This window comes from Miniopterus natalensis, chromosome 3 (assembly GCF_054644295.1).
Source record: "Miniopterus natalensis isolate mMinNat1 chromosome 3, mMinNat1.hap1, whole genome shotgun sequence".
NCBI lineage: Eukaryota > Metazoa > Chordata > Mammalia > Chiroptera > Miniopteridae > Miniopterus > Miniopterus natalensis.
Genome location: NC_142083.1, coordinates 50256417 through 50268667, shown reverse-complemented (window position 1 = coordinate 50268667; position 12251 = coordinate 50256417). Strand labels below are relative to the sequence as shown.

Below are 12251 nucleotides of genomic sequence, written 5' to 3'. Positions count from 1 at the left end.
AAAAGAGCTGGAATTTGACACTAGGACTCCTTTATTTGTTTTCCTTAGATAAGTGTTAAACTCCAGTACTCTCTTTCTAAATAGTAGGTGTTATTTGAGTTCTCTGGGAGAGGCTGCAGTTCTGTGCAGTCATTAAATGCACTTCAGACATATATACAGTTTGTCTTTAAAAGCTCAATTTGCAGGTCTATATTCATTGCATTTGGCCAGGGCTTGTCTTAAAGCACAGCCCAGAGTCTGAGACATTGTTGCCTTCAAAGCCATCTGTTTCATGGGACCACTAAAGCCTGAAAATTAGTTGTGAAAACATTATCGTTTTAACTGGGAATCTTAATCCACACCTCTACTTGTGCCCTTCTATGTGTTTCTTAGTGTTAGTGAAATAGGACCTGAATTTTGTGTCATTAAGAACACTGAATATCTTGCCCAGAAAAAAAATATATAATTTCCAAATATTAATGTTTAAAATATTATTAAATTGATATTATTTTTATTAATAGCTAACATTTTTGAGTACTTCAATGCCAGAAGTGTGCTAAGCACTTTAAATATACTATCTCATTGGATCCTTGACCAACATGTGGGATAGGTGCTATTATTATCTCTCTATTCCAAGCCACCTTAAGCTTCACCTTAGCAAAATATAATAGTGGGATATATTCTGAAGCAGCTTAGAGGCATCAATGGAAAACCATCTGTATTATAAATCCTCAGTCATAGATGTTTATGATGTAACATTAAAAGGACACTGGAGGAGGGGAAAGCCCTCACTAGAGCGCTAAACACAACACAAAGGCCTCTCGCTAACACAACACTCTTCTGCCAAATGTAAAAGCAAATGGTTGCATTGGGTGGTTCTGGCTGCACATTTGTGGAGCAATTGTGCATAGCCAATTACCCACTTGTGAAGAGTAAGAACAGTTTGGGTTTCACCAATGAAGAGCCTGAATCTGTAGACCACTTCAAGTCATTCTTGAACATAAGATGTACAGTTGATTTGTAAAATGTGTAAATTAAGCTTTTGGGTTATTTTTCTGTTAAGTGATATTTTGAATTTTTGAAAATCAACTTGAAGATAGCGGAGATCTCCAAATCTTAAAATGAAGGTTAAATATTCATGGTTTGTATTTCCAGGCAAATATTTGAAAGCATTTTGAATATTTACTTTTATTAATGGGCATCATTGATTAGGTATAAGTCTTTCCAGGCAAGCTAGTTCAGTTCTGAGATAAATGAGAGGCACTTTACTGAAGTGTGTTCAAGGATATGAAGAATAGATGATGTGTTCATCTATTCACTCTATCAAATTTCTTGAACACCCACTATATATCTTGCCATCTGCTAGGCACAGTCTAACACACCATTCTGTCTTCCCAGCACTTGCCATATGATAGTAAATCCTGAAGAGGGGAGACATATAATACATTCTTAATAGTAACTAGTGAAAATATTGCTGGAATTTGTGCACAGGAGTAACAGTATGGTATTCATTTTATTTTTCTTGTCATTTTTGGTAAATTACTTTGCATGGGTAATTTTAGCCAAAATATTACTTAACCTAATGTATATTAAATCATTATGTCAGCCCTGGCTGGTGTAGCTCATTAGCTGAAGTGTCATTCTATACACCTGCAGGTGGTGGGTTCAGTTCCTGGTCACGGCACATGCCCAGGTTGTGGATTTGATCCCTGGTCAGGGCATGTGCAGGAGGCAGCCGATCGATGTTTCTCTCTCACATTGATATTTCTCTCTCTCTCTCAAATCAGTTTTAAAATATCATCATGTTGTATACCTTAAATAAATACAATTTTTATTTGTTTTTATAATTTTTACTTTTCAATTACATTTAACATACAATATTATATTAGTTTCAGGTGTACAACATAGTGATTAGATATTTACATAACTTACAAAGTGGTCACCTCAATTAGTCTAGTACCCATCTGCCATCATACATAGTTATTACAATATTATTGACTGTATTCCCTATGCTGTACTTTACATCCCCAGGACTATTCTGTAACAACCAATTTGTACTTCTAATCCCTTCCCCTTTTTTACCCACCTCCCTAAACCCCTCCCATCTAGCAAACATCAAAATGTTCTCTGTACATATGAGTTTGTTTCTGTTTTGTTTATTTTGTTCATTATATTTCAAATATAAGTGAAATCATGGTATTTGTCTTTCTCTGTCTGACTTATTTCACTTAGCATAATACTCTCTAGGTCCATACATGTTGATGCAAATGGCAAGATTTCATTCTAGTTTATGGCTGAGTACTCTTCCATTGTATAAATGTACCACAACTTTTTCATCCATTCATCTACCAGTGGTCACTTAGGTAGGTTGCCACTGAAAAAATTAAAATATATACTGACTAACCTTTAAAAATTATTCTAAATCTAATATTCAAAACATCATTCTATTAGAGATATAAAATTATAATCATGTTTTGAAATCTTGTGAGGGTTAGGTGAATTTTTTTTCTTTTTCAGAACTAGGTAGGGATTGAAAGCTTGCTCTCTACTATCCCGCAGTCTGGCTTTGAGTTCTAGCTCAGCTACTTGTTAGGTGAATTTTTTTTGATGCAACACATGCACTGAAATATTGTGATTGCTTTTCCCATTTAAACTTCCATCACAAATATCCCAGTTTGGAGCAGCCTGGCATCTAGCACCTAAATTATACACTGTGACTATTGTTGTCTGTATACTTATGACATGAATACTTCAAAGTTTTAGGAAATTAAAAGTCAACATATGAAAAATTATCTGCTAGTCCTCATATAAATCCTCCTGGATTATAAGCCTTTGAAGAGCTGACATGAATATAGCTGAATTAGCCATGTGTTACTCGCTTTGTAGTCCCACAGTGCCTAGTACTGTGCTCCTTGGACAGGGGATTTCTAATAGTGCTTATAAAGTGGCTAAATATAGTTCGAGAGAGAAGATCAAGAACCCTTCTTTCTTGCTGAGGCTGAATTGCTTTATATGACCCCAAAATAAGTGTAAATTCTCACCAGATATAGGAAACAGCACATTGTGCTACTGTGGTTCCTTCGAAATCCTGAATGTCCAAGTGAAAAACCACTAAATTCTATATAATAGATTTAAAGTATGACATTAAATTAGGAGCAATCTCCCAGGTTGTCAGATTCTTTGAGTCAAATCAGTTCATGAAAACCGAAGGCTTGTGTTTGGGCTGTTCTTTTAAAGCAATTAATGCTTTTAGAATATCTGAGAAAATTATTAGAATAACTGAGAGTCCTGACATGTTATCTTATGTAACTCTTTGCATAATGCAGTCTTAGTTATTGAAGTTTTCATTGAATAGCTAAGCATATTCCTGTCTGTATCATAAGGCCATATGAAAGAAGGGCTAGTGGTTTCTATCTTCTAAAGTTATGAGCTTTGGGGGAAAGGTTTAAAAATATTTGATAATCATGATTCTATTGAGTTTATTCAGAGAAAGAGATACAGACTAGATAAAAAAAATACAAATGCCCCCCAAATTAGAAATGACATAAGTAGAATCATAAATTGGCACTTACTTGAGTAACGCCCCTCCATTTGTAAATAATTTTTGGTTTCCATGGAGTGTGTGTGTGTGTAGGTGTATAAAGCCATAATATAACACCTGAAACAGGGTGAAGTTCCATTCATACTGGCTGCAGTTATATACTAATCGAAGCAACCAAAAATTATTTGGCAAATCCAAAATGCCTATTCCATTCTGCTAAAGGAGGTAAACTAGGAGACATTTAAAAAGACACCGATATATACCCACATGCCTGCATGAATATTCACCTATAATATATGATATTCTACACATTTGATTTTTAAATACATTTCTAATTTTCTTTCACTAATGTCCATTGTAAAATCACAGAGAATTAAAGTTAGCGTATCAGGTAATCCATAAAATCAAAAAGTAATACTGAGATAGTCAAGACTTGACATTTATACATAAAAATTAAAACCTGAGCCATGAAAGATACGATATTGTTAGCTTTATGCCATTGACCACCAGCCTGAATCAATGAACAGACATAGTTCTTTATCTTAGAATTTGGTGAAAAGTAAATTAAAAATAGCAGAGCTGTTTTCTGCGGAAGTTATCTAGCTCCAAATTTAAAGTGACTGATTAATACATACAGAAGAATAGGTTAAAAAAAAAGGAAATTTCCTGATTTAAAGCATCCCTCAAATTAGTGTTCATTTGCCTTATGCATATTGCAGATTCTGTAAGTCGTCACAGAATATTTCACACAAATAGGGTTCCCGGACTGGGACCCAGTGCCCGGGTTTTCATCAGTTGAAGGGATGGCATTTTCCTCAGCCCTGTCCCTAGATCAAATATCCCCTCTCAGCGCATCTGTTTCAAATGTTAATAAAGTTTTCGTTTCCAAAAGGTTCAAAATGACAGAACAAAATTCCCTCCTGTAAGAGCATGAAACGACTGTGTTTGTGCCTGCAGGTGGTGGAGGACATGCTCGAGGTCGAGGAAGAGGAGGATGACAGAGATGACAAGGTAATTATCGTGCCCGGCGCCGGGCGCCTGGGGACGCGGAGAGCGGACGCGGCGCCGCTCTCAGACAGGTGAAAAAGGAGCCGAGGTGCGCGAGCCCGGAGCCGGACAGTGCTGTTCATCATCCTAACAATGCCACCGCGTGTTGCAAAGAGGGAGAGAGGCCTATAAATCCTCCTCGCTTTTGTCCAGAGCTGGGTCAAATATTTTTCTGCCAGGAACAAAAAAAAAACAATTCAGCTTGTCTGGAACTTGATAGCTCTCGTGAAGATAACAGCAGTGACAACTGTTTTTGAAGGGCAAAAATTTGTCCTTTCTTGAGTGTTACAAATCAGGCTATGCTTTGGGGGAAGAGAGGAGAGAGAAAAACTAGCAGGCCGCATGAGCTGAGCATGGGTATTGTCATCTGTAATTTTCGAAAAATTGCTCATCAGAGGAACACGTGTGAGTGGAGGGCATTTAAATAACCCCAGGGCTGCTGCCCTCTGCCTAGACTTGACCTGGAATGGCCCCATGGCTCCTTGGCCGGGAAAGCGTGGTCAGGGAGGCTCATTTTTCAGCTGCTGGTTGGCTTGTGGATGGTGACCACAGTAAATAACAGCTAGCTTCTGGGACTGCTTGGATTGGTCGTCCTCCGGGGAGAGAGGACCACTGGAGGGAGGAATTAGAATGACCTTGCACCACTGCAGCAGCGAGTGGGCTTGGAAGAATAGCTTTCTGTGGCAAGGAGGCTTGTGATGCTGGTTTACAGTGCTTGGGCAGGTCAAGATCTAAAAAGTCCTGGGGTGAGATTGGGAGGAGGAAGGGAGACTATTGTTTGTTATTCTTGCCTTGTTCAGCGTGTAAAACTAGATTTTGACATTTACCAGAATCTATCTGACTTCTGTTATAGTAAAGCAGTGAAAAAATTTTTTAAGAAAGAAAAAAAACAGCATACCTTAATTTATACCCTTGACCATTGATTCCAGTAGAAAGGCACATTTATATTTTAGTTTAAGAATCTGGGTGCTAGAAGCAAGCATTGAAAATGTCAAAAAAATTCACAGTGATTAGTTAACTCCAAAATGATTTCTTTCCTAATATTTAATGCTTAAAGGAAAATGGAAACACACACACACACACTCTTTCTCCCTTCTGATGCTATTTTAAACATTTTTAAGTTGATAGAGCTTTTATGTAAAATTTTTCTCATGTACATCATTTAGTCATTAACGACATCATCAAATATAAACTAACAAAAATCTTCTTCCTGCAAACACACATATGTGCTTGTTTTTAATGTTAAATAACATGAGCAAACACTTATGGCAATAAATGATATGATTTATTGTTAAGGTCAGTTGTGGAGCTGTAGAGAGCTTGTATTTTAACTCAACATGCCAGCTCTGAATCATCATTTCTCTGCTGATAAACACTGAGCTGCCATCCATTTATGGCCATTTTCCCTGGCTTGTTGCTGCTTTATTATTAAAGCCACCATAAAGATCCATTCCGGCAGCGGGCGTTTCCCCAGAAATGTTAATAAATGGAAACCCTTAGTGAAGTCTAGCTCTTTAGTGTCCCTGCTTGGAGTCAGCCTATATTTTATAGCCAGTTTGTTGATATTCTATACCACTAATCTCCCCCTTATGGTCATTTTTTAATAGAGAGGATGGTAGCAGTGGGAAATCAATAGCACACCTGGTTAACCAGCTTACCAAAACATAGATGCCAAACAGAACATGCCATGTGGACACAACACCAGATCTCTGAAGTGGCATCTTTGTGATCCAGTGTTTGGTTGTCTGAAATTGACACCCCCTTTCTACACGTTTTTAGATCTAGTTACCTAAGTTGATTGAAAGGAGGGCCTAAACTACTATGTGAATTCAACTGTATTCTTCTGTGCAGGATGCAACTAACAGTGTGTTTTCCATATGAAAGGATTGTGAACTGATTTTCTTAAATCCAGTTCTTTATTTGAATGATATATAAGAAGGTTTTTCTTTTTATTCATAATACAATTTATAGCATAAAAGTAATATCTGAACAAAAAATCTTAAATGTAGTAACTCAATAGACTTTAGGGGTTTGCATAATAGAGTGAAGAATCTTAGAGTGGACATTTTGAAATATAAATTTTTTACTCTAAGAAATGGAACTGTGAAAGAATCCTTCAAGTTTCTATTTACTAGCCTCCATCTCTTGACCGGCTCTGGCAGTGGTAAATGTTGTGCGTCTTGGCTATCAGTGTGTCTGAGTAGGAGAAGGGTAATTTCCTACTTTAAAAAATTCATTGGTTCCTCTATTTAAAGTTTGTGTATAGAGTCATGCGTAATGGAATTTCATGAGAAAACAAATGTATTTTTTGCCATACGAGTAGGTACTGACCTCTAGCTCTCATTATTTCTCTGTTTTCTCATATGGTATAATAGTGGGGTCAGGTCAGTGGGTACTCTTATAGGATAAAAGTAAAAAAGATTAATAAATGTGCCAAAGCCTCACTTTAATTGAACCTGAAGCATATGTTGCAAGTATGTAAAATATGTCCCAGATGTTTCACCAGGGCCAGTGTCTTGGCTTTCGCTGATTACCACAAGGCAACTATTAGTCCTATAACCTTTGGACTTGGGGGTAAATGGGGTATTACGTGGCATAGAATGAGAGCACCTGTTTTCCATTCAGCAAAGACCCCTGGCAGGCTTTGCCTAAGCCTATCCATATGTTTTCACTTAGCAGATTGTTGGGCGATTATGAAAAGTGTCTTTCTTTAGAGCCAACATTGATATTAGTCACTCACAATGAAAGGGCAAGTCATTGGCTACTTGACAAGGTCCGTGTGGGCATAAACTGAAGTCATTTATTTCATTTGAGCTTGGAGTGTTTTCTCTCAACATAATTATATAGATGGTATAAGAAGTTGAAGCAGACAAAGCTATAATTACTTAACATAGTAGTTTTATAATAGCTTTTCTTTAGTGCTGACTTTAGCACCTGGGAAGACTTTGGTTAAAGTTGATAAAAGCTAAGTCATGGTTTACCTGGATCCCCGGACCCTGAAGTTTTGTACATTATGGCCTTTTGAACATTGTGTGTGTGTGTGTGTGTGTGTGTGTGTGTTTACTAAAACAGCTAAACATTATTCATCTGAGCGTTTGTGATCCTCGAACTTATTCCAGAATCCATAGTTGACATTTGCTTAAATCGAAATTTAGGTGGCTTATCTCTTAATTCAATTCTATCGTTTTCTCAAAGGTAGAGAATATGGGTTTTAAATGGTGAGTCTTAGTTATGAATTATTGACTTGTTAATATTTTCACTAACCAGCATTATATAGTAGCACTATGTTAAGCTTTGCTGGAGATGCCATTTTTCCTGAATTAAGTGTTAGAAAGATACCATATTGTGTTCTCAATTCCCTGTGTTGTAGAGCATTTTTTCCTGCCATCAACCACAAAGTCACAGTTTGATCTGATTTTTGACCTGACACCAAATCCTGCCTTTGCGGTTACTAGAATATCTCAGTAAATAAGGCTTAGCTAAATTACCTAGGAGGAGCGATCATCAAGCCACATAATAGTGTTTTTCACTGTTATATATAATACAGTGGTCAATCTGCATAATCTAAACATCTAATTAATGAATATCAACTTTGGTTTTGTAACTTAAAAAGTTTAGGCGTGCTTCCCATGGTGTGTCCTACACTTGTAATAGGATCCAGCTGCAATATCAGGAAGCAGAAGACAGGATGCAGGTTTGCCTCAGAAAAACATGGATTCAGATGCATGGCATTCTAGTCATGTTTATTGGTAAAAGCTATTAAAATGTCCTGGCACTTGTGTTCACATTGCTTCTCCTTTTTCTTCAACTGTTATGTCAGGGTTGCTGTGTATCAAAATAGCTGGATACAGTGAATGAAACATATCTGAGTTACTTCAAAATACCCGGATTGTTTGCTTTAATTCTTGAAATCCTGGTTTTCCGGTTTGATTCTCCATCCCTAAGCATGTATATACATCTCTGCATCTCAAATAAACTGTAAGGGAGAAAAAATGATAACTCTGATATATAATATGGGAGAAGATTTTCATATGACAGTACTGCATTTCCTCAATGAAATAACTGCATGGTGGGAAAAGAGAGCAAAGCTTTGGAGAAAGGCAAGGAAAGAGGAGACAAGAAAAGAAGTTCTTAAAAAAATCCCATGTCACGTTTAACTAGAATACCATTCTTATTAGTTTATTCGTTTTCTATTGCTGCATCTCCAATCACCACAAATTTAGAAGCTTAAAACAATACACATTTATTAGCTGTCAGTTCAGTAGGTCGGAAGTCCAGCCGTGGTTCACGTGAGTTCTCTGCTCAGAGTCTCACACTCAAGGTATCAGTCAAGGTGAATTCTCGTCTCGAGGCTCTGCAGAACAATTTCCTTCCAAGCTCATTCAGTTTGTCCATAGAATTCAGTTCCTCATAGTTAGAAGACCGAAGCCCTTATTTTCTTGTTGGCTTTCCACTCTTAGTGGCCACTTTCCGTGACCCCCTCCATATTTATATCCAACAATGGGAAATCTCCCTTGTGTCAAATCTCTCTCCCATTTCAAAACTCTTTCTTCAAGAAGACCCTAGGCTTTCTTAGGGCTTGCTGATTAGGTCAGGCCCACCAAAAATAATCTCCCTTTTTTAAAGTCAACTGTGCCATCATAACCTAGTCATAGGGATGATGATCCATCATCTTCCTCAGTTCCCTCACACACAAGGGGAGTGGATTATACAGGCATATACTAGGAGGTGGACTCTTGGCAGCCATCTCACAGTTCTGTCTGCTATGACCATCACGGCCCACCCATGCTCAGGAACAAAAATGGGACAATACTTGTGTTCTTTGTATGTATTTATTGCTAGGTTATGATATAACTATCTTACAATAAAAAATTAGACATGTCCTTTCAAAGATTATAGGAAACATCTCATAGCAGAGGTAAGAACTGAGGTATATTTGAAAGTCTATACAATCTGGTCCACTTGTTATCTAATACCATTCTGCGGTGAGGGGAGCTTGGGCATGCAACCAGCCCCATAGGTTCTTTCCTCTTATCTCCTTCTGGTGGAAGAGCAAATAAGAAGAAAATTGGCAAAAAGTGGGGAAGGGTCCATTCCTTCTTGGGGGCACCTGTTCCTGCTTAGACCTATTGAGGTGACCTTGAGACGGTAGAAACACTGTCTACTTAATCTAGAGTCACAGTAACATTACAAGCGGAGGACACCCGAGGTAGGCCGCCTCGCTGCCCCGTGATGTTCTGCCCGTGCACCACCACTCACACTCCAGGTGAGGCATTTGGGCTGAGTCCCTGGGGCGAGGCTCCACAGCACCGCGACTCTGACTGGGGCATCACAGGAGGTTTCCAGGAGGATTGGGATTTGATTGATAAGTGGTATGAGCCAGACTCCTTAGCAGAAGTCTGGAGTTAGGGTCCTCTGGCACCAGAGGCACCCAGTTGTTTCTCATCCAGGGCTCCCCTGGCAGCCAGGAGAACTCATGAGATCCCATGAGATCTGCCTTCCTCTGAGCAGCGCCGACACTCAACGCATCCTAGCCCTTCCTCTCCCTGTCTCTCCTAGTTCAATCTCATTTTAAAATGAGGAAACGGGGGTTCAGCCAAACTCAAGTGAAATGCCAAAGGTGATACAGACAATAAGTGACAGAGCCGGGACTAACACTGAGGTTTTCCAAGTTTGGCTTCTTTGCCCTTTTTCCAGGGGGGCAGAAATCAAAGTACAGATGCAGATGACCTTAGGCATGATCTTTAAGTATTTTTGTAGCACAATCAGGGAATATATCATCCATCCCAGCTAGAGGCTGTTTACTTCTGGTTTCTACTTCTTCTCACTGTTCCCCTGCACTTTCAGTCGTTTCCCACCAGACCAACTAAGGTGGCGTGTGATAGGCAGAATATAATTGCTCCTCAAAGATGCCTCTGTCCTAATCCTTGGAACCTGTGAATATGTTACACTACATGACAAAGAGACATTGAGGTAGCAGATGGGATGAAGATTGCTAGTCAGCTGACCTTACAGTAGGGAAATTATCCTGGATTATCTGACTGGACCTGATACAATTAAAGTGTCCTTAGAGCGGAAGAGGTCATCAGAGTGCATGACAGCTGATGGCTACTTGCACAGCTATGGCCAAAACCAATGCTCGGGACCTTCAGGCAAGAAGGAAGAGCTGCTGAAACACCTGGATGACCTGAAGGTGGAACTCTTACAACAGCACGTCACCAAAGTGACCAGTGGCGCCAGGTTCAAGCTCTCCAAGAGCCGGACTGTTTGCAAGTCCATTGCCCTTGTTCTCATTGTCATTAAGCAAACTCAGAAAGAGAACCTCGGGAAGTTCTACAAGCCCCAGTATCTGCAGCCCAAGAAAGTGTGTGCCCTGCACCACATGCTCAACAAGCACAAGGAGACCTGAACACCCAGAATGAGCAGCGAAAGGCACAGTTGTACAGTACCCAGTGCTAGTACACTGCCAAGGCAAGAGCATGGGCATTATTAACACACAAACTGGTGGATTGGGGGGAGGGGTGGTGAGTTGCCCTATTGGCGTTGAAGATAAGGAAGGGGCCACAAGCCAATGTGGCTGCCTCTACAAGCTGGAAAAGGCAAGGAAATGCTTTCTCCCCTAGAGACTCTTCAAAGAAATGCAGGCCTGCCCACATCCTGATTTCAGCCTAGTGAAAGCCATTTCTGACTTCTGAGCCACAGAACTGTTAAGATAATGAATTTGTGTTGTTTAAGCCTCTAGGTTTATAGTAATTCATCACAGCAGCAATAGGAACTAACACAGGGCCTTCCAACTGCACTTTCTATACTTCTCAAGAAAATACTACATTGTAAAGCACTAGATCTGAGCTCCTAATGTTTCCTTATTAACAGTCCTACTCTTCTGCATATCTATGGCTACAGGTTCTTCATTGAATATGTAACAAATCTCTAACAAATCAAATATTTTTATCCAGATTGCTTCTGTTTTTATTTTACAAAACTTTGTCCAAACGAAAGTGGGTTAGTGCCCATCTCCAGTGCAGCTACTCCCTTCCCATTTAGGAGCCTGTTTTACTCATTGGTGAGTGGAGCACCCAGGCATGGGTACCTTCAGTTTTCAACAGAAGAATTTCACTTCCTCACAACATTGTCCCTTTCCTTAAAATATTTCACTCTACAAAGCACCAAGGAGGAAGGTACTAGCCTTATTTCGGCCACAGACCCTTTGAGAATCTGAAAAAAAGCTATAGACTTTCTTCCCAGAAGAAAACACATAAACACATGTATAAAAAAACTTTTTATATCATTTTTGTAATGGAAATTGAATTATTTTACAGAGACTGTAGAGTATATTGATAAAGGCATATCTCTGTTGCACTTACCATATTCTTCTTGACTGTAATGCCTACTTTCCTCAAACACCTAAGATAAATGCAAATTTTGCAAGTAAAAATAAAGCTTAATTCAGCTCAAAAGTAAGCCTCTACAAGAAGGCTGATGTTTGGCTTTGATATTGAAATTATGGAGTGGTTTTTGACACAGCAATAGGCTTGTTATTTTTGACATCTGTTTGACTATGACTCTTCAGATTCATGGCAGTAAGGGTGGAAAACACTGACTCAGCAAAAGAAAACAGTCACAAACAACATGGGAGCTGCCATGGCTTTATTAGAGGAGGGCTAGACATGGTGGGATTCTTGGA

At 39.0% G+C, this 12251-nt stretch overlaps 1 protein-coding gene and 1 pseudogene across 7 annotated transcripts in view; both read left to right on the top strand.

Annotated features, from left to right (window-relative positions):
• MCTP1 (multiple C2 and transmembrane domain containing 1) overlaps positions 1-12251 on the top strand; it is a 418524-nt gene that overhangs the window by 350484 nt on the left and 55789 nt on the right. For all 7 annotated transcript variants that reach the window (XM_087815449.1, XM_087815455.1, XM_087815454.1 and 4 more), the window contains one exon: positions 4478-4531. In XM_087815449.1, the coding sequence (XP_087671575.1) occupies positions 4478-4531 (54 nt within the window). The remainder of the gene's footprint in view (positions 1-4477; positions 4532-12251) is intronic.
• On the top strand, positions 10690-11026 carry LOC107539586 (large ribosomal subunit protein uL29 pseudogene; annotated as a pseudogene).